At 38.2% G+C, this 23,702-nt stretch overlaps 1 protein-coding gene across 3 annotated transcripts in view; it reads right to left on the reverse strand.

Moving 5' to 3' along the window:
• The window catches only part of Agbl1 (ATP/GTP binding protein-like 1), an 800,368-nt gene that overhangs the window by 358,643 nt on the left and 418,023 nt on the right, over positions 1-23,702 (reverse strand). For all 3 annotated transcript variants that reach the window (XM_005381585.2, XM_005381584.2, XM_013512654.1), the window contains exons 20-21: positions 20,421-20,552; positions 11,155-11,331 (exon numbers count right to left, since the gene is read on the reverse strand). In XM_005381585.2, the coding sequence (XP_005381642.2) occupies positions 11,155-11,331; positions 20,421-20,552 (309 nt within the window). The remainder of the gene's footprint in view (positions 1-11,154; positions 11,332-20,420; positions 20,553-23,702) is intronic.

Below are 23,702 nucleotides of genomic sequence, written 5' to 3' on the forward strand. Positions count from 1 at the left end.
TTTTGGTTTTTCTCCAGTACCGGGAACCGAACTCATGACCTTGCGCTTGCCAGGCAGGTGCTTTTGCCACTGAGCTAAATTCCCAGCCCCAATACCTACTTTCTAACAACAGCATTCAAAGACTTCTAAAGTGTTTCTTCTCATTTGCATTCAGGGAATATGGGCATATAAAAAGAGTTACTCCTTTTAAAAATAGAAATCATTAACAATGTTCTATTGAAATGAAGAGATGGGGCTGGGGATTTAGCTCAGCGGCAAAGCACCTGCCTGGCAAGCACAAGGTCGCGAGTTCGATTCCTGGTACCGGAAGAAAAGACCAAAAAAAAAGAAAAATCCTAAATGAAGACATGATGAAGAATGTCAAAGAATTGGCTTGAGGATTTGAACCTTCACCTGACTCTTCAAGGTGGTTTGGGGTTCACCTCATTTTTTAGAGACCACCCTTGGGTAACTCTCACTGATCTGGAGTGTTCCTTTCTCAGCACATTTGTATGGCGAAGTTCCTTCAAGGGTTCAGTCATGCACCAAGGGCCAAAGAAAAGCATTCAAAGTGGGACCAATCCTGTTTCCCTGTGCTACAAGCTAAATAAAACCCTGATTTAAACCGGTACTTTCTTTGGTTTTAGATTTCTGATCCTTAAGGATATCTGGTTTATTGCATTTACACTGATCACATAGGGAGAGCATGATTTACAGAGATAAAACATCTTTCTCCTTCTTGGGCATTGAAAGCCAAATTATTTTTAAAGAATCAGAGGTCATTTGAGGCTTATGAGATTATCCCAAGTGTCAGATTTCCTCCTTATTTTTGATACAGGTGTCATTTTCCACAATGGGCATTTAAAATTCAAGACTTCCAGGGCTTCAGTAATCCCAGGAAAGACTCCTGCTGGCAATGTTATTAACATCCCTGCCTTTTGATTTTTACTTAATTCCTTTTATACTCTATTAAAATGCTAACAGATATTATGAAACTGAGGGCTACAGAATGGGGATGATATTTCTCTACATCATCAAGCCTTCAGTGAGTTAATAAACAACTTGTGATTTGCTTTGAGATCATACAGAAAGCAGTGTTTAAAAAAAAGAGAACAAGGAAACACTTGTTGAAGCACAGTAAAGGAGAAAGAGTATTGACATAAACGGTTCAAATAATCTTCAACCAAAATGATAGGTTAGCATCTGAATTGCATATTTGTTATCTACAAAGAATAAAGTGACATTCCAATGGCAAAATGAGCATTTGAAAAACTGTCCTCATTTCTTAGCTTTAGAGAGGGGAAGGCTGTTAGAAAATATGGGTGAAAAAAAGCAAAGCTCATGTAACATTAAAATGTTAGCACAGATCAACAAAATGTACCATATTTGGGGCTCCTTTCAACTTTTAAGCCATATTCACATGTGACATCTCATTTTACATGAAAAAAAAATATTCTGGGAGCAATACCTTTATGTTAACAAAAGAGCACACTCCGACTTCCTTTCTTGGACCACTGACCCTTTCCAAACTTCTGTGCCTTCCTAATGATCAAGGGTGCTCTAAATCAATAACTGCTCAAAGTTACTGGAGCAAAAGAGCAAATCCCAGGTCAAATTTCCTTAAAGTGCAGATTCTGATCCAGCAGGTGGGACCTGAGTTTATGCTTTTCTAACAAATACAAAGGCTAAACCACCGCCTGTGAGCAAGAACATTCTGAGAATATTGGGGTGCCATGTGATCACAGAAGAGTTAGACAGAAGTTAACCAAATAAGCAATTCATGAGATATGTCATTGTTCTTGCACTAATTGATATGTAGGAGGAAATACTCAGCAGTTTATAAACTCAAGTTGATTTTCACAAAATCAAGGCAAGCACTGCTAGAGCTGATCAAAAACCAAAAAGCTGTGAAGGGCCTTGAAGAGATCTTGGATTCTATAAACATGAGCTCCGAATCTCTTTTGAGACACATACCCTTTTAAGAATGTCTTTAACTACAGGTACTCTCCCCAGGAAAACGTACACTTAGCCAAACAAACAATTTTGTATGACTGTGTATTTCTTTCTAGACTCTTGAAAGTTCACATAAGAAAAATTTTCAAAGACAGCAATTTAGTGAATCCTGAGCTGGGGAGTTACAGGAGCTAGGAAAAATGAACAAAGAAACAAAAACATTTATAAATTTTCACTGGGAATTTTTAAGAACTAAGCTAGTTACTTAATAGCACAGACAAAGAAAAAAAGTGGAGACAGGAGAATTTGAGACTTTATGAGAAGAGTTCTTCTGCAGCCTAAAGAGAATCAGAACCAAGAAAACAAAAATAAAAAATCAAATTGCCTTTTACATCTGGTCTGAGCATCTTGGTCACTCTCTGAATGACGGGACTCTGTGTCACCAATCTCTGGACACCCAGGGAGATTTGATAAAATCCAGATTCCTGGGCCATATCCCAAACCAAGAAACCTACAAACACACAGCTTAGAAATCTGCACTAGTTTAGCTTCTCAGGTGACTAATCCACGCTAAAGTTTGAGGGGTTCCTCAAATGTCTCTCAGCTTAGGTTACTAGACACTATATCTCAGACTGCAGTAAGAAATATATCCCTTCTCCTTTTTTTGAAGGCCAAAATGAACTAAATCTGCATACTTGCCTGCTTATAGAAGGAAGGGATCTGAGAATAGAAACTTATAAGGTATTCTTGAGTTGTGGTCATATGATCGCTCAAGGGCTCATACTGAGCCCTCTTTAAAGAAATGTAAACCTGTTCCCTGTCCTGTCTCTCACTCTTCACTCCTTCCTTTCTCTTTGCCTAGAAGGAGGCTCACAAATCCTCGTCATCCCTTTCCCTTTCCCAGGACCTCACGTATGGATTGGCTATAATATACATCGTGCTGCACGCGAAGCTTGATGGATAGACTATATGGTGAATAATAAAGGAAATGTCTCTGCGTCATAGACACAGAAATTTCTTTGGTGTAAGTAATTCTATAAATATAGATATAAGGTTATCTGTTTCTATTAAAGCCAAAGTCTGTTGTTTTCAACCCTGGTTCCAAATTTATAAAATTGCATAGTCCTTACCTCCAATCCCAAAGGTATTGATTTAAAAGGGTTCACTAAGGTGATTTTAGTTCCAAGTTGGAGTCTACCTGTCTTTATTTCAAGCAGAAAATCACTATCAATAATTTTTATTAATAATAAAACAAGGAGTAAATTGGTATTGAGGTTGAACAGGTAGTGAGTTTTCACTACGAAAATGGTAACAAATAGTGAGGCAGGAGCTCATTCAGTCTTCAAAACATCTTCCTGAAGTGGGAACCATGAAGAACATGTGTATCACTAAAACTCTGAGGTCAGGAACTGTCACAGAGTCATAACTGAAATGCACCACTCTTTGGAACTCCATCTCTGTCACAGAAACCTACACTGAGCAAGTTCTGCCTTGCAAATCAATGACTGAGAACCATTGATATAGATAGATACAGGTGATATAGACAACCTACGTATACAACACTTATATATGTAAAATGGTATAGCTTGTATCCAGATGTTCCCCCAAACCTCATGAGCTCATAGGTGGGACTTTTTGGAGATGGCTGGATTTGGGTGTGTGTTCACTAACTTAGTCCATGGATTGATTTCGCATAGCTCTGAGTATGGATAATGGGAAGGCTCACCCTGAATGTGGGTGGCACCACCCAACAGGATTGAAGGCTGGCTGTGATAAAAGAGAAAAGAAGGCTCCATGCTGCGGGGTGCTGCCTCTTTCCTATCCTGCCATGGGCCCCTCTGCCAAGCCATCAAGTCTTGGAGCCCGCCAACTATGCACTGAAACCTCTACAAACTGTGAACTGAATTAAACCCTTCCTCCTTTAGTTTGGGTGTTAAGTATTTTGTCCTAGCAATAAGAAAGTAACCAAGACTATGTTTGCAAAGTATGTGTGTGTGTATGTGTGTGTGTGTGTGTGTGTGTGTACAGTTGTCCTTCACTATATTGCAGTTCAATTATTGTGGCTTCACTGTATCGTGGGGTTTTTAAAAAATATATATATATCTAGTGTACTTCACTGGTGAGTACTGATATAGAGTTTTACATATTAAAATTATGTAGGTTTAAATTATGTAGGTTTAAGAGTGTAGAAAATGTTTAAGAGCATATGATGTGTTTCTAAGAGTGTGGGACAGGGTAATAGAGTGGGAAATGTTTATAGGAGTGTGGGAAGGGTTTATGAAGCCTTAAAATGTATATAAATAATAAAATAAATATAACACCGCTACTTCATGGATTTCACCCTATCGAAGGGGTCTCTGGAACGTAACTCCCATGATAGGTGAGGGATCACCTTACTTCAGTGTACCTGGTACAAAATGCTTCTGCAGCTTAGGCTACTTTGGAAGAGAAAGTCTGCAGTCCACTCTGTGCAAGTCCAAAGAGCTGTGTGAGAGCAATGGGTTTCTGGCCAGACAAGGAGAGAAGTCACAAGGAAGTGAAATGAATATATTTAACAATAAAGGAAGTTGTGTGTTACAAGCTTAAATTGGTTGTTTTAATAAAGATCCTGCTCCCCCATATCTTCTGCTTGTTAAAGCTGCCACTTCGTATGAATTACCTCCCTCCTTCCTGTCCCTGTTCTTTTATTCTAGAGATAAGGGATAGAGGGCAGCCAGGCTAGCATGAAAGGGAGGAGAGAGAGAATAGGCGTGGAATAGGCACAGAACAGGCACGGCCACCTAATAGTTGGCAAATTGGTGACTGAAAGAGAGAACTTTCTCCCTGAAAACATATCCACACTCATAACAAGTTGCAGAAGATTTTCAGGGGCTTTACCATCATGCTTAGTCACCTAAGTATAGGTGAATCCATAAATCTCTTGGGTAATCAGTAAAGTCAGCTTTTGTAAACATAGTTTGACAGAAATCATATGCATCAATTAATGTTAATTATATCATCCTGTTACATTTTTAAAAAACTGTAGCCCAGAGGGACTCACCCATTGCCACAGATCAAGGTCCAAAAATACAGTGAGTAGCATAAAAGATATGTTTCCATTAAATCCTCTCAAAACACTCCCTTTCACTTCTACCACACTCATCCCATCATTCTTGCCACTTTCTGAAGCAGTTCTGCAAGTCCTCTTTCTTGACTTTGTTTAGTCGCACTATTGTGACTGCCTAGTGTCCTGAATCAATTCAAACCATTTACCTTTCATGGTCACTTTCACTTTGAGGAAGAGACTGAAGTCTCACAACGCCAAGTTCAATGGAAAAGACAGATGAGTCTACAGTGTAATTGTAATTGTTGGAAAAACTTTATTGGAAATGCTGTGAATCAAGACAGGACATTGAGCCTGCCACAAAATAACATTCATGAGGACTTCTAGAACTGCTTCAGAATGCGGCAGGGATGAACGCATAGGGTATTTGAAGAAAGAGGGAGTGTAGTATTTTAGGAAGGGTTAAGGGCAATGTGTCTTATACTGCAATGTATTTTTAATTACATCCACACTTTTTGTGATGATGCCTTGAACTTTATGGTGGCCAAATGCAGAAGCTGGATTTCCTGTTGCCGAAGCTCAGGGTTTCTTTCCCCAGTCACACTGTACTAGTCAGAAAGCAAAGATTCCAGTGCCAAATCTGCCTGGCTTAAAATCCTGCTTTAAAACTTCCTAGCTGAGAGGCTGGGATTTAGCTCAGCGGCACAGCGCCTGCCTAGCAAGCGCAAGGTCATGAGTTCGATTCCCGGTACTGGAGAAAAACCAAAAAAGAAAAAGAAAACTTGCTAGCTGGATGACCTTGAGCAAGTAATTTAACATTTTAGACTAAGTAAGCTCAATTTGAAAAATAGGGTTGCCCAGGGTAATAAAACTGATGATAGTGCTCTGTTATGCAGCATCAGATAGGGAGTAATGCAATATATGATAAAGGATTAGTACACATGAAGTGCCATATATGTGTTTACCACCAATCTTTCTACCTAAATATTGTGTAGCATAATACTCCAGCAACATGAAACAGCTTCCATCATACATGTCCTGACTCTCAAACATGGTTTTTAAGAAGCTCCAAGAAAACTTATTTTCCTGGTCATAAGGCAGAAAGAATATAAGAGTACATGTGGGGCTTCACAGTATGGCAGTATAAAGACAGGAATAATACCCCCCCCTTCATTCTTGGATCTAGGTGTTTGGAACTTTGTATTTTGCCCCATATATCTACATTGAATAGCGCCTATCTCTTTCATAGAACTTCAGAATGTGATCCACTCAGAAATACGATTGCCAGAATTATTTCACTTAAGAGAATGGCCTCAAGTATGAGAAACCAAAAGTGTAAATAAAGACGAAAATGTATAATAGATGTTGTCAAATAGGAAGAAAATGTTCAAAAGGACATGGGAACTAGGAAGGGGGAAGAGGAAAAGGAAGGGGGAAAATGATGAGAAAAGAAGGAAAAATGGAAACAAAATTTTTGTAAATAAAGAGGGAAAGAGGAGTTGAAAGGAGGGGAAGGAAAAGGGAAAAAAAATCAAGTTATATCATGTACAGATACAAATTCCCTATAATGAATGTGATCATTATACATTCCTAAAATGTATAATAAACTTAATTGATAAAAAAAAGTTGCAGTCGGTATAATTAGCTGAAGTCATACTAGAGTATGGTAGACCCTTCCAGCAACGGGCCTTGTATCCTGAAAAGAAAGGGAGAAGAGACGGGCAAGGAAAGGAGGCACAGAGTGGCGAAGTTTCGGTGAGAACAAAAGCAGAGCTTGGTATACAACCACAAGCCCATGGATATCAGGGATCCTTGGCAATACCAGCAGTTAAGAAAAGCATGGGACAGCATGCTCCCTTGGAGCACCCCTAGAGCCTCAAGAGCAAACACAGCCCTGCTCACATGTGAGTTTCAGCCTTGTACCCTCCATAACTGTGGGAAAACAAATTTACATTGTTTTAAACTACGCAGTTTGTGATAGTCACTCAAAACTCAAACGCCCAGCCTTTATTCTGGATCTCTGCCAGAAGCCCTTCCCCAAGCAGCAATCACTAGTCAAGAAGAGGCTTCATGCCACCAAAAACTAACCCAAGCAGAGTATGAAAGAACAGATATTGGGACCCTTGAATGCTGAATTCAGGTGACTCAATTTTTTTTGCATGAAATTCACCCCTATCAAACCATCTTCAACAGTTTAAGTACCAAATTCCAACATTCATGTCTTTTAATCTAAGCCTTCGTGAAATGCTGTTACAAGGTGTTTTCCCCAGGAAGCATCCTCTGGGGCTCTGAGATTTGCATGTGGAAGGACTTTTGGGGAGTGCTCACTGAACACCTGTGAGTGGCAGGAAAACATAATTGAGGAGAACAGAAGTTGAACAACAGTACAATTGCAACAGGGGCTCCAGCTGATCCTCCAGAGAGCTTGAGCACTGGAGAGGCCCTTTGGAGTTGTCCCAACTGAAGCGAGGAGGCCAGGCTTCTGTACCCCATCTATATCAGCGGTTGGATGCAGGCTGCCGGCAGGAGGAGCCCAGATTTGGGCAGGCGGGGTGATGGACACAGCTGTGAGAATCCAGAGAAAATGCATGCCTGAGTCCTAAAGGGGGATCTAGAGGGTGAATAGCAGTATCTACCGTGTATATAGATGAAGTCGTTCTGCCTAATCATCATCTGTTACTAGCATGAGAGACTCCACACCTGGGTTAGAGACACCATACTCTGGGAAATAATGCATTAGTCCCTCTCAAGTCATGCACACAGTGACGGGCCTGAGAGGTCTCCGCACTGCATTCCACGTCTTCCCTCTCTCGCTCATATGTCGTCCACTCCCATACAGCCCAACCACTCTTGAAAGCTCTTCTTTAGAGCCGCTCCTGATTACAACTGCACCACAGTGATCCTTTCTTCTCTTCTAGTTACCCAGGGTCATAGAAGATAATCATTTTACTGCCTGGAAATTGCCATTCATTTGTTTGTTCGTTTACTGATTCATTTAACAGCCATTACACATTTCTAATACCTACTCGATACTACTCTAAGCATTCAGTGTTAAAAAGTAAAGAGATTGCAAAGGGCCTTCACATCATAATAATGGATTTTAGCTAAACATAATTAAGACACTTGGGGGGGATTATGGGCACTATCATACCTTGAACAGATCCAGGTTACTCAAAATACCATCTATGGATGTTGGGGAAGATGGGTCACCTGTGGGGTCCACAACACAAGGAATGCAGTTTGCAGGTAGAGCATTGAAACATTGACTGAGTCACTCTTCAAACCTCAGCTGAGTCACCCATCTTCTGCCTTTCCGCTGAGTCCACCTTGGTATCCCACAAATTGGTCACATTGCCAAGAAGCGAGTTAACAGTCTGTTGGGTGGGACCACTAGCTTTATCCTCCTAAGCCACTAGCAGCTCACCAGCCCCAATCATGTGCCTTTGTATGTGCAAACACACTGTGTATACGACCTGAAGTCACAAACACTTCTTGTGAAACACACAGCTGTCCACATAGACTGGACACCTCTAAAAATTGAGCCCCCAGAGGACACAGCATTCCATTTTGGCTTTCCCCTGAACAGCTTCAATACCTTTAGGCCAGTCACTAAGAGGTAAAGTAAATCTCTCAGTGGGTGGGACTTCCACATTAAATAGAAATTATGCGTCTAAGTGTTTGGCTCACAGCACAGACTGTATCTCAAAGAAATAAAAGCAGGAGAATTTTTTTTTAAATTAGCCTGCTATAGACTGGAAAATAGAAGAGAAAATACCATATTAATAATAATTATTTGAAGGTAATAGCTTATGTTCTTTAATGTAGTTCCAACATAAATGTCATTGTAAGAAATGATATTTCATTTCACTACTAACAAATCAGGTACTTAGGGTGCTGGGGGAGAAATGATTGGAACTACTTTAAAGCTACCTTAACCAGAGAAACTGCAAAAATATTTATATTCTTATGACGGAAGGAAGGAATGCTCCTCGTGGGTGTACTTAAGTATCCTCCATCTTTTGGATAAATGGCAATGCTAAACAAAAAATGGAAAGATGACCTTAGAATAATAACCTCAAGACTCAACTGGGACACAACTTCCCAATGTAGAAATTCATTTGCAATATGTTCGGGATGGAAATTTCTATATTGCTCTATAGTTCATAGACTTTATTATATATCTCAAACAAAAATCACCAAAACACCCAACTCTGGGCTGGTTTCTTTTCCCTTGTGGGGTGGGCCCTCTCATATGTAAAATTACTCAGGACTCCTTTGCTCACTGTCTGCAATTCTGCTCAGCTACTCAACAGTGTTTTTAAGGACAGCAAAACAAAGGGAAGGGGAAAACCAATCCATTCAGAGAGGTGTTTCATATGCAGAGTGGAATCTTTCAGAACAAACCCAGGTCTGGCACTGTTAGGATTTTCTCTAGCCAGTTTGCTTTCCATTCTTCCTTCTAGCTACCTCATGCAAAAGCCATGTGGAAAATTTCCTGAGATAAATGCAGCGTGGATATCTGAAAGCCATCCCACTGGGTGGACCTCTTTCATTCTCAGTCGTTTCTGATGGCCATTATGTATGTTGTAGGGAAAATGGAGAGCTGATGAGGGCCTGACCTATGAGCAGTTTAGCTTTCAGAAAAACTAAAAGGATTTGGAGTGCACAGCTGATTTATCATGAATGGCAGTGATACTTATGTGACTAGAAACTTAGTCTGAACTGGTGCTTGGAGAAACAAAGTCAGCGTAAGTCACCAATGTGATCAGTCTGAGAAAGGTTACATGGAATGTCTTAAATAAATGACTGGCATATAAGTAGACCTTAAGGTCTTAGCATTGCAATATTCCAGACTTAGTGTTCTCCAGTCTTATAGGTTTTGAATATCAATAGTGAACAAGCTCCTGATGGAATAACTTCCAAGCATATCTGAGTAAATGTATACAGAAACTCTTTTGTGGTACAGAGGAGAGGAACCTGAATTGCTCTCTGTGTTTGATATGTGAAATTCAGTTTCAAGAAAGTAGAGACACTTTAAGCATTGCCACAAGAGGGAAAGTGAAGTCTTTCAATATTTATCCAATGATCTCAACACTTCTATGTCTACAGTAATATACATAAATACGATTAATTCAGTCTAATAACATTTGTCCAGTAACAAACCAATTCTTTGAAGCAACTGTTTAGATGCTTTTGACAGAATTAAGGAGTCAAAATGAGCAGTTTAGTGGCCTAGTGTCAAAAATCTCTGGCCAGGTGGGAAGCTAGATAATGTTCACCGCCTGTCACTCCCGCACTCCCTCTGATAGTTAACAGATTCCTACAAGCTCAGGATTGCGTAAATGCCAAGTGCTTCCTGGCTGGTCCATGAGAGTATCAAAGCCAACACAATGAGCTTGAATAGTGGTGAGGTCCAGGTATTCATAGGGTTGAATGGAAATCACCAAGGAGCAGACTGTCAGCTTGCCTGAGAAATTTAAAAGAGTCTATTACCCTGGCACTGTCACAGTGTCCCTTATTTATGTTTCTCTATGGGGGAGCAGGAAGAGCAGCCAGAACATCCTGCTACAGCAGCTATCCAGCTGCTCATGCAGTTAATATAGCTGTAGAAAGAACTTGATTTATACAAGAGCACTTTCCCTCCACACTAGTGCATGAGTTCCAGACCCACTCATTCTGGGAGACCACGCCATGTACATATCCCTGGGTTCTGGTGACAGCAGGGCAACACAGAGCACTGTTGATTTAGACTGACACGCAAGACAAATATAATAATACATAAATGTGCTGACAATATCTATAGACAATCTATGCCTTTTATGGTGCATATGGGACTAATGCACTTGTTACAAAACAACAGTTTTCCATGCATATCACAGAGCCAGACAAAATTTTGCAAAAGGAAGTAATGCAGCCCAGAGGAAGGCTCTTGATGCTTGCTGGTTAGGCCCATCTGGTGGAGGAACTAAATTGGAAACCCTGCACACACTGCTACCAGCGTACACAGAAAGGATGCAATCACTGGAATAGCTCTTCAAGGCAAAGGGGCGGGACTAGGCTCTACTTATAGCCTTCTTTCCAAAGTGAGAATGCAGGGATGAACAACCTGTTATTGCTCCTCATTTCTGTGTATGTCTGCTGGGCAGGAAGCGGGGAGAGTGGTGTGTAGACTCACATACCTTGTAGGGGCCCTGGTTGCAGCCACAGTAGCTGCTCTCCATGGTGTAGCTTCTAGACACGCCCATCTCTCTCCACACCACCACCCGGGCAGTGGAGGCTCGGGATTTCTCCACAAGAAAGCTGCAGCTGCTCATTGTGAACGCAGGTGCTAGCTTATCAAGAATTTTGGGAAGAGTCTATGATAAAAAGAAAAATCAAACCATGATGAGCCACAGGTGATTAGGAGTTGTCATCATCAAAACAGGTTCTTGGCATTTATTAAGCATCTCTATGTATCAAATACTTAATATGCACTACAGGGAATAATTTATTAACCGTAAGAAATAGATAAGTTTTTATCATTTTGAATATAAAGAAACAGAGGATTAGAAAAAGGAAAAAAATAGATCGAGTCCCACAACTACGAAGTGGATAGCATAAGGTCCAAATGTCACCTGGACAAGTCGAAAGGCCATAGTCTTTTGGCTCTATTTTTCTGCATCACGGTAGACCTCTGCTGCACACATGCCTTTGGCCCCATGTATTGCTGAGTTGAGCAAATTGAAAGTCACAGAGCCACAGGGGCCTGAAATTTATAGTGACTCCATCCAGCACCGCTGCTTCCTAGCAGGGTCAGACTGAGAGCTGTTCAGGCAGGTCAGAGGGCCGTAGGGGCCACTGAAGATTCTTGAGCAAGAGCCCACACAAAGTTCTCTTGTTTCCTATGAGCGTACAATTGCCAAAATGAACTTTTTAGTCTCATTTTCTAAGCTATAAATCTGAGACAGGATCAATTATGAAACTCCTAAAACTCCATCCTCTCTGGGTTCATATATCCTAACTTTTCTTGGAGTAAAAATGCTTTATTTATGACCACTTAATCTCCATGTAGAAGGCATCTGTAGACTCTTGGCACTGTGATTGACAGAGACAGGGCTTGCAGCCACTGGGCCTAGCCCCAAGGGGACAATGACTCAGAGTTGATAGGACATGCGGTCCTTGGGTCAGCAGAAATACTGAGCTTAGGCAGACCCAGAACTTTTGTGACATTAACAAAAGGTCTCTCATTTCGGTATTGACAGAATATGTTCAACATAGCACATAACAGAAAACTGTGTTCATTAGATAACAGTGAAACTTCAGGCTTTTGAAAAATTTATGAGAAAAAGGGAGAGAAACATAACGAGTTGATAAGAATATGAATGAATTATTTTTAAAGCAATGAAGTTTTGTTAACTTCTAGAATATAGTGCAAATCTCTTAATCTCCCAGGTACTTATCTTCATGTTTAATATAACTGTTAATAACATTATATAATCATTAATTATACAGCAAATTAGGTGCAATAAAAATGTATATTAACATAATTATTTCTATAATTTGCTAGGATCTCTAAATTCCTCATAGTCTCCAGATCTACAGATCATTTAAAAAATTGAAATGCTACTGACATCCTCACTTCAGTTTCTAAAACTGTCTCCAAATTGATTTCATCGTAGCCAATATTGTCATTCCTTGCAATCTCTCACCCGGTTTTACCTTCAAAGTATTCACCATAATCGCAAATTGTTATATATTTATTAGTTGTTTAGTATCTCCTTTTCAGCCTGGAAGTTTCTTAAATGTATGTCTGTGTGTTATTGTCAAGAAAATCTCTGCACATTGACAAGTATGTTGCTTACAGAGAGTAATCCATAATTATGCAATGAAATAAATAGAATCTGCTAGTCCAAACCCTTAGGGAATGATTTAAATAAACATAAATATGTTATTTATGCCGTAGATGAAGTGATTGAGAATACCAGGAAATAGTTTTAATTAATCAATATTTTACCTTGTTATAAGAAGTTTAGTCATATCATTTAAAAGAATACTTTTTTAATCTGTTACTCTATTTCTTTTTTTGTGGTTTCTATAATTAGAAAAAAGATTTCATTTTTTTATGAAAATGGTAGGCTTAAGTTCACAGCAATACTGAGAAGACGGTACAGAGATATCTGCTATGTACTCTGCTCCCATGTGGGAACTTTCCCAGGCTCAACACCTGACAACAACACGGTCCCTTTGTTATAATAGAGGAGTCTACATAACATGTCATTGTCATTCAAAGCCCAATGTCCATTCATGGTGTGTGCAATCTCTGGGTTTAGACAAAAGGGCAGTAACATCAATCCAATACAACATCATACAGAATAGTTTCGCTGCCCTAAAATCCTCTGTGCTCCACCATCCAGTCCCCCACCCCTACACACACACACACACACACACACACTTTCCTTCCTTTCCCTCAAACTCCTGGAAACCGTTGATCTTTCATGGGTTTGTCTTTTCCAGAATGTCATATAGTTGGAATTCTACTACTTTTTAGGTTGCCTTCTATCACTTACTACAATCCTTTAAGATTACTTCAGTCTTTTCATTTCTTGATAGCTCATTTATTTATTTATTTATTTATTTTTTTTTTTTTTTTTTTTTTTTTTTTTTTTTTTTTTAGTTTTTCTCTGGTACCAGGAACTGAACTCACGACGTTGCGCTTGCCGGGCAGGCTCTTTTGCCGCTGAGCTAAATCCCCAGCCCCTATTTTTAGCACAGGACCATATTTCATGGTCTTGATGTGTCCCAGTTTATTCATTCACACACTGAAGGTTATCTTGATTGCATCTAAGATTTAAGAGCTGTGAATGAAATTGTTATTAACATCTCTGCAAATTTGTGTGGACATAGGTTTTCAACCCCTTAGGTAAATACCAAGGAGTATAATCACTGGTTTGTATGGTACAAATATGTTTAGCATTGTAAGAAGACACCAAACTGTCTTCCTCAGTGGCCATATCAGCTTGTACTCCCTCCAACAATGGGTGTCTGCTGTACCATATCCTGGTCCAAATTCATTGATGTCAGTGTTTTAGATTTTAATGGTTGTGTAGTGGTATCACATTGTGGTTTTAATCTGCACTTACTTTTGATGTGGTATGTGGGCATCTTTTTACATGCTTGCCATCTCTCATCTTTGGTGAATCTTTTAAGATTTTTAGCTCATTTTTTAAATCAGGTTGCTTGTTTTCTATTTGTTGAGTTTTTAAAGTTCTCTATATAAATTCTGAGTTCTAGAGAGCAATCCTTTAGTATGTCTTTTGCAAATATTTTTTTCTGTGTGTGACTAGTCTTTCCATTTTCTTGACAATATCTTTTACAAAAGAAAAAGTGATTTTAATAATTTTCAAGATATCAACTATTTCTTGTATAAATTGTGACTGGGATGCCATATCTAAAAAGTCATTGACATGACCAAAATCACATAGACTGTCTCCTATGTTTTCTCCCAGGAATTTTATAGTATTTTACCGAACATTTAGGTCTCAGGTCTACCATGAGTTAACTGTTATGAAGGTATGAGGTCTGTATCTAGTTTTATTCTTTTGTTGTTGTTACATGTGGATGTTTTATGCAACAACATTTGTAAAAGTGACTAAATTTCCTTAATTTTATTGCCTTCTATACTTTCTCAGATCAGTGGAATATATTTGCTAGGTATGATCAAAAAGTATGGTGAAGGATTAATTATTTTTCAAAGTATTACAGTAAAAGGCATATAGCCTCTTAATACCTCTCAAACTGTTTCCTCCCTCTTCAAAACACTTATCGTATTGTAGTTGTCATTTTTGGGAGAAATTCTTATAGTCATCTTGTGTCTTTAGTTGCACTGTGGTAGCTGCCTCAATGTCCTGATTCCATTCAAATCATTTGACTTTCATGGTCATTTTTATTTTGAGAAAGAACCAGAAGTAGCACAGCACCAGAGAATGTTGTGAGTAAGTGGATAAAGACATACTGTAATGGATTTATTGGTCAGAAATTCCCATAAATGGCTAATTAGAGTGGTGAGATCAAAAAATACAGTGAATGTTCATATGAAAGAATTTACTACAGTAGGATACATTGTTATTAATCCCGCTCAGAAAGTTAATACCACCCCCAGCACTAAACATGATATCTCATTGTTCTTGGCAATGTGTCTTTTACTGTAATATATTTTTATTTTAAAGGGTCACCATATGTTTCAATCACTCCTTTTTCACGGATCATTTCTTGGTTCCCTCTTGTGCTCCCTAGTTTATTTGTTTATTTTTACACCAGTGCACACTGTCTTGCACAATGCAGTAAATCTGAACTCAGCCTGAATCATCAGTCCTTCAACTTTTTTTCCTCCTTTATGCTGCATGGGCTATTGTGGGTTTTTTGTCTCTCTATAATCTGTTTATTGATACCTACAAACTAACTTGCTGTGATTTTCATTGGGATTGCACTGAATCTATAGATCAAGTTGGAGGCTGGGGATTTAGCTCAATGGTGCAGCACCTGGCAAGCATGATATCCTGAGCTTGAGTCCCAGCACCCCCTCTAAAAATATAGAACAAGTTGAGAAGATCTGACATTTTGATAATATCTGTAAGACAATTATGACAATTTCCATCTATAAGAATGAATACTTCTTTAGCTTTTCTTTGATTTTGTTGATCAAAGTATAATAGTTTTTCTCATTCAGATCTAATGTGTACTTTGTCAGATTGATACCAAAGTATTTTATTTTAGGGGGTACTAATATAAATGGTATTACATTTTTAATTTCAAATCCTATTTTTTCATTGTTGGTGTGCAGGAAAGCAATTGAACTCTATATTAATTTATATTTTATCCTTGTATTATTCATTAATTTTTATATTGTCTTACTGTGCTGCAACCTTTTCATTATTGTTAATTCAGGAATCCAAGAAACAAAATAAAGGCAATTTTACTTTTCTCTTTACAATCAGTATGTCTTTATCTCTTTTTCTTGTCTTATTTCATTGCTACAACTTCTGGCATGATATTGAAAAGGAATGGTGGAAAGACAGCCTTGCTTTGTTCTTAATTTAATGAGAAAGCTTCTGGTTTCTGACCATTAAGTATGATGTAGGATTTTGTAGATATTATTTACAAAGTTGTGAAAGAGAGATCTATTCTTCCTTTTTGAGAGTTTCTACTATGAATGGATACTGAACTTTGTCAAATGCTTTTGATATGATCATGCAATTTTTCTTCTTTAGGTTGTTGATATGATAGGTTATATTAATCAATTTTCAAGTGCTATATTAGTCATGAATATCAGGGTATATAATTAGGTCATGATGTATAATTCTTCATTATACAACACTAGATCTGACTTGCTAACATTTGCTTGAACATTCTCACATCTATTCAAGAGAGATTAATTTGTTGTTTTCTCTATTGTCTTTTGGTCTTCTCATACCTGGTTTTGATGTTGGGCTAATGCTGGTTTCATAAAATGAGTTAGGAAGTATTCCCTCCATTTCAATATGCTGAAAGAAACTATGAAGAAGTTGTATAATTTCTTCCTTAAATGTTTTTAGAATTCAACACTGAGTTCATCTGACCCTAGTATTTTCTGTTTATCAAAGCTATTAATTAGTAATTCATTGACCCAACTCTTTTAGTGAATAAAGGACTGTTCTGATTACCTGTTTCTTCTTATATGAGCTTTAGTAGCTTGTGTCTTCAAGAAATTGATTCATTTCATCTAGTTTATCAAATTTGTGGCTATAAAGTTGTTCATAGTATTCTTTTATTATCCATTTAGTGCCCATGAGATCTGTCTTTATGTCCCACTTTTCATTTTCAAAACTAGTAATTTGTGTCTTCTTCCTCTCCCTTTTTTACCTTAGTTAGCCATCTATATTTTCAATATTCTTTTGATTTTTGTAAGTACTAGCTTTTGGTTCCACTGACTTTGTCTTTTGATTTCTTGTTTTCCATTCCATTGATTTATAATGCAGTATTTTTGAAAAATAAAAATTGCATATATGTAATATATATAAAATGATATTTGGATTTTGCCTAATTTTTAAGAATTTCTTTTCTTCTGCTCACTTGAGATTTACCTTGTTCTTCCTTTTCAACTTTCTTAAGGTGCAAACACAGGTAATTGGTATTAGACCTTCTATTCTAGCACAAGCATTCAATCCTCTAAGTTTCCACAATTTTGATAAACTACAGTATCATTTAGTCTAAAATATTTTCTGATTTAGAGATTTCTCCTCTGACGTGTGTTATTTTGAAATGTATTGCTTAATTTTCATGTATTTTGGAATTTGCAGTTATTCTGTTGATATCTAGTTAATTTTATTGTGTTTAAGAACATGATTTCTTTTAAATTTGAGGTGTGTTCCATGGCCCATAATACAATTTACCTTAGTGGAGGTTTCGTCTGAGCTGGAGAAGAATGTGTATTCTGTTGTTGGATAACATCTACAGAGACGCAAATAATGGCCAGTTTATTGATAATATTTGTGGAACTCAGATATATCATAACTGATTTTCTTCCTGGTAGGTTTGTCCACTTCTGATGCAGGGTTGAAATTTCCAGTGATAATAGTGGATTCGCCTATTTCTCTTTGTAGGTTTTTAATTTTTTGCTTCATGTATTTTGATACTGTTAGGCATATGCATGCTAAGGATTGTTATGTCTTCTTAGAGAATTGATCATGTTATCATTATCACCCTTATTTATCTTTGATAATTTGCCTGCTAATTTCTGAGTTAGTATAACTACCCTTAGTTTGCTTTGACTAGTACTAGCATCACATATACTTTTCCATCTGGTTGCTTTTAATGTATATATCTTTGTACTTAAAATAGGTTTCTCCCACACATCATATAGTTGAATATTATTTTTTATTCACTTTGGCAGTCCGATTTAAACTTAATGCATGTAGACGATTGAGGTTCAAAGTGATTATTGATATTATGGGATTAGTATCTATCATATGTGTTGCTGCTTTCAATTTGTTGTCCTTGTCTTTTGCTGCTATTTCTGTCTTGCCCTCTTTTCCTGTTTTCTTGTAGGTTAAATTGAAAATTTTATGATTCTGTTGTCTTTTTGAGAAAATCAAATCTATTTTCATATTCTTAGTGATTGCTGTAAGTTTCCAGAATATATGTGCAGGTAATTTCAAATACTAGTGTACTCCTTTAGAGATGGTGTATCTTATAATTAATAAAATAAAGAGGATTCCTCCTTCTTGATACTTTCATCCTTAATGTCATTCATTTCACCTACTCATAAGCACTGGTGTGACTATGCAGTTAATAAAATACATTGTTGATATTATTACATAGGCATTGTGGCTGTAACATTAACTTAATTTATGTAAACACCCCACCCCGGGTCTCAATTTCCTCATCAGTAAAATGGGGGAGTCTTCTCTATTCTGGAAAAATCCATTTTACAGTGATAAAATGATTTTTGGGAAATCACCATAATCAAAGTCATGATGTACAGATCATTGTGCCTAGATTTGGAATAACAGCAATAAAAAGAGCTATATGTAGGCAGGACACCAAGAGCAAGGTTGAATTGAAAATGAGGGATGAGGGGGCTGGAGATTTAGCTCGGCGGCAAAAGCGCCTGCCTGGCAAGCGCAAAGTCGTGAGTTCGGTTCCCGGTACCGGAGAAAAACCAAAAAAAAAAAAAAAAAAGAAAATGAGGGATGAAGCTTAACCCTCACCCTCTTTCCTTTGTTCATATGTCTCCTAGAGCCCATGAGCTGCCACTGAAGAGCTCCAGAGTAGCAATGAACTCTATTTAATGAAATACATATAAACTTTGACTTCCTCATTTCACACAGGAAAAAACTGAGATTTAGGCAAATGGCTACCTCAAATAATGAATCTCAAAGGTGGATGTCAGTGTCCAGATAGGTTAATATTCTAACATTTCTAATAAATATTCTTGTCCTTATTTTCACAGCCAGAGACTATCATGTATATACCTCTGTCACATTATCCCTTTCACCTTACCTGATGCTGGGCTTCAAACTATTTGTGAATTTATTAGTTAAATAATATAAGTAATATACTAAAATTAAAATACATTCTGAAAGAGCTCATTCTGAAATTGACTGTGATGGTTAGGCTGTGCCCCATTCCATGAGAGCATTGTAAGGAGATTTCTTAAGGTTCTATTTCTTCTAAGCTCCATGAGGATACAGAATTATCCATGAATACTGCTACCTTCTGTTGGGAAAGGAGCAGTAAAGGAAACATATTTAAGATTAAATAATCTTAAAGGAGCAGTAAGACTCCATATTTAAGATAAATAATAGGATCTTTTTGTTCAAGTTATACATAAGCAATAATTTTATAGATGTCAGCATCCCAGATAAATGTTTGGGCTTACTTAACTAGTTTCCTAAGAAAAGGCAGTTAAGCTTCCTGGAATGTATTACTATTACTCTGGCTAAACCTTAGAGCAAATAGGTCATCGAGAATTTAGCTGTTAATTCTGCTATAATAGTCTCTGGGTAGCTGTACTGATACAGCAGGCTTTTCCAATGGACATGGATAAAGAGGAGTAAAGAGAAATGCAGGAAACAGGGACAAGTATTTCCAGATGAAACAGTAGTTTGGTGAATTTTTACCTCTTTCATTACTATGGTATTACTAACCTTGGAGATGAAGCTATTCTGTACACAGTAAAATGACACACTCAGAATCATAAAACATTTTGAAGAGGGAGGTGGCATCTTAATTTGCTTCATTCTTATATAAATTTGTAACAAAGGTCAGTTTTCATGTTGTGTTTGGACAGCTGTCACTATTCCACCTCTTCCTTATGTTCAGTAAGCAAGAACTTGTCTTCTCTATTCTGACTATGAAAATTCCTCCCATTTTCACTCTTCCTTAACTTCCTGCATGGTTCAGGAAGCAATAGTAGAGCTCTAATGCCTGGAATCCAGGTAAAAACTGAATTAGGTTCAGTGGATTACTGCTTAGCCTTTATGGAACACTCACATGGAAGGATGTGGATAGTCTAAGGCCTTAAATTTGTTTATTCCTTCATATTTACTTAGGGTTCCTTTGCACTCAGTATTATTATGTTCCTTATAGTATTTTTACTACCTTAATTTTACAGATGAGAACATGGTAGTTGAGAGATGTAATGCTAGTGACTCATAATCACACTCTTATTAACTGTAAAGCAGGGCACTAAAATAAGATTTCCTGCCTCAAATTTTCATGCCCTTTATTCATGTAGAAAGTAAAGGCAAAACAACCACGAAACAAACTAATATTTGAAGAAATTATGCAAGCCTTTATCCTGTTTGTGTTACTATCCTATAGTTATAATCACTAAAATGCTTGTTTGGAAAAAAATGGACAGTGGGCTGTCTCAAAGGTCATGTGATGGCCAAAGAGTGCTTCATGTCAGTCTCCCCCAGTGACTTGCCCTGTAACTGACGTCCTCCAAGAGAGCGGATGCGCCCACGGTACAGTTTGCTTGCCACAAGGTTTCCTTGATGCTGCAGCCATAAATGAACACATTCTTCTTTTGGGAGTGACCGTGAAAATCACAGAAGACCTACAACAGTCAAACAAAGGAGAAAATAAATACAGGTCAGGTTTGCTGGTTTTACAAACATTTGAAGTATCAGTTCTTTCAGGTGGATACTGTTTACTCAGAAGAACTAGCTACAGGAGGCTGGTGGGTGATTTTGACAAAAGCTGTATTGGTAGAGTTATCAGGGAAAACAGTAGATTGTAGGGATCTCAAGAGTGAACAGAATAAGAAGAAATATGAGCCGTGAGTATCCTTTGTTGAGAAATTTACTACGACTTGGAGGAGACAGGGTCAAAGCTGAAAGAGAAAATAGGAACAAGGATGTTTTAAAATATATATGAGAGGTTTGAATATTTTAAAAAGTCAACAGGAAAGATGCATTTTAAAGCAACAGATTAAATATGTAAAAGAAAAGTTAATAAATCACTATAAGTTCTCCCTAGATTTTGATGTGGTAAAGAATAATCACTAAAATTCAATGGATTGTCAAGCAAAGGTTTATTTTCAATTCATGCTATAGATCAGCTGTGACAAAACTCAGCATGACTTCATCCTGTGGTCCAACTAAATAAAGAATCTTAACTTGGAACATACCATTTTTGTGGCAAAGACAAAAAATGTCAAAAGTAGAATTATGTGATGACTGTGAAGGCTTCTACAGAAGCAAAGTAAACCTCAGGTCTGTTCTTTGGGTCCATGACTCAAAGAAAGGCAAAGGCCAATCTTATCAACAGAGAGGAGCAGTGTATTCCTTCTATAGTTTGCTGTGCAAATCACATGATGAACAACAACAATATAAAATTTTATTACTACAAAGTGAGATGTTAGTAATTTTTAACTGAAAAGGTGATGATTTTTTTTAGTTTATTAGTATGTGTTTAGTGTACAATGTGTAGGGGACGGTGACTCTTAGCATATCATTTTAAGACAGAATAACTCTGGTTTTAATGCAAGCCTCAAAATGTGTCGTGAGAAACATCCTGGAGGGGTTGTAATGAGTTAACTTTACAGTCGTGACTTAGCCCTGGAATGCTTCTCCAAAGACAAAGAATGCCACGGCCTAGATAACTACCTATGACCTTTCTTGGGTTGTTTCATCCTTTCCCTGGCCCTAGATAAACATTGTAACCATAAAGGAAATCTATGGTTATCTAAAGGGGGACATATAGAACAGAGTACAGAAAGTATGTATCATTGTGATTGGGCTCATGATGGGAGCCTGACTCAGTTAGGTGGCAGAAGGAAAACAACATGTAGCCAGGGCTACAACATTCCAATCTGTTACCATGGAAACCAAAAATGTATATAAGCTGGAAACAAAAGCAGGTCCACGCCCACTTCCCTGACTTGCAAGTCTGGATGAGAGGTGACCCATCTAAATCAAAACTTTGTCTGTTCTCATAAAGTTCTTTGGTCTCTTGCAGAATACAGCCTGAATTTTTGCTGCAACAAATGTTTACCTGCCTTTTGGGAAGTTGGTACATGTATATAACACATTTTGATTCCTATTTTCATCCCTTTTCCCTTCCCTTCCATCCCACGATCCACTTCCTTTTTTATTTTGGGGCATGTTTGCAATACATGATGTTTACATTCCTTGGGTGGAGTTGTACATGTACACAACACAGCCCAGTTCCTTTTTTTATATATATATACTGGGAATGGAACTCAGGACCTTGTGCTTGCCAGGCAGGCACTGTGCCATGAGCTACATCTCTGCCCCCAATTCCTTTTCTTCACTGCTTATCCCTTCCTTGTCTCCACTCCCCATTCCACTCTTGCTCACTTTGCCCTTTGAGGGAGGTCTATCTCCTTACTTCCTCTTATCTATCTTTTATTTTACTCTTTATCTTTACTCTGAGTTTCAAAGAGAAACAATTTGATACTTAAGCTTGTGTGTCTGATTTATTCCAGTTAATGTTATACTTTCAAGGTGCATCCATTTCCTCCAAATGACTCAAGTTTGACCACAAATCCCTCCCCTGTCTGCATGGTCCTTTGCAATGACCTGTGCTCCATCATTATCAAGAGGGGGAGTATATTTCTTCACACTTTGAATCTGAGCTTAGCTATGTGACCTTTTGGTCAATGAGAATAGACAAATAGGATGTGAGCCAAGGTTAATAAAGCACTTGCACTTGGAGTTGCTGTTGCAATGTGCCTGGGAACCCTGAAACGATTGCCATGTGAACAAGCCCATACCAACATGCTGGCAGATGGCCCCACTAACTTGGCTGATGCCAGACACATCTTACAACACACAGCTGGGCCAACATGGCACACACCACAGGAATCATACAGAATCAATAGATAGTGCATAGTTTTATGTCAGGGTGGCTTGTTATCCAACAAAATCTATGCACTAAAATCATGTGTCCCTTTAGTCTGAATAGATATTCTTCTCTCCATTCCACATGTAAAACACATGTCTTGGTTACTTTTCTGTCATTGCTGAGACAAAATACCCAATGCCCAAAATGAAGGAAGGAAAGATTTATTTAGCTCACAGTTTGTGGAGGTTTCAGCCCATACTTGGCTGGCTCCAAGGTAGGGTGGCACATGGCAGAGGGCAAATGTTCATGGTGGCAAAAAGTAGCAAAGGAACTAAGAGCAAAAGAGGGGAGTGGCAGCGAAGAGCAAGCCTCTCTCCCTCCCTTATATTGTAAGCAGGCTACCCCCACCCAGCGGATGTGTAGCACTCACATAATCTCCAGGCTCTCCTCTTGCACAGGCTCAGGATGAATACAAAGTAAAGACCCTGGCTCCCTTCTGAGTCACATAGTTAACCTTCTCAAACGGACACAATAAACAACATCCCAGAAGGGTAAGGGCATGTCCTTCTTACCCCAAGATGCAGAACTGCTGAGTCACTTAGGCAAACATCTAGACTCTCCAAGTTGACACATTGTATCAACTATACCAACACACAAACCTCCTCCACAGGAGAGATACACCAGAGTCCTACCCTGTCACAGTATCAGACTTTCTGGCCAAGATCTCATTATAGTTTCTACATTCTGTGTCTGCCTTCTCCCAATCCCTGAACAAAACAGGAAAGCCTTCTGCCTTCTGCTTAGCTACATCCAAGGTTTGAAAAAGGAAACCAAATCCGCAGTAAACCTCCTGCTTAGAAGGGATGAACAGGAGGATCAGTGAAGTCACTTGTGGACA

Source organism: Chinchilla lanigera, unplaced genomic scaffold, assembly GCF_000276665.1.
Source record: "Chinchilla lanigera isolate Chin_1 unplaced genomic scaffold, ChiLan1.0 scaffold00015, whole genome shotgun sequence".
Classification (NCBI taxonomy): Eukaryota; Metazoa; Chordata; class Mammalia; order Rodentia; family Chinchillidae; genus Chinchilla; species Chinchilla lanigera.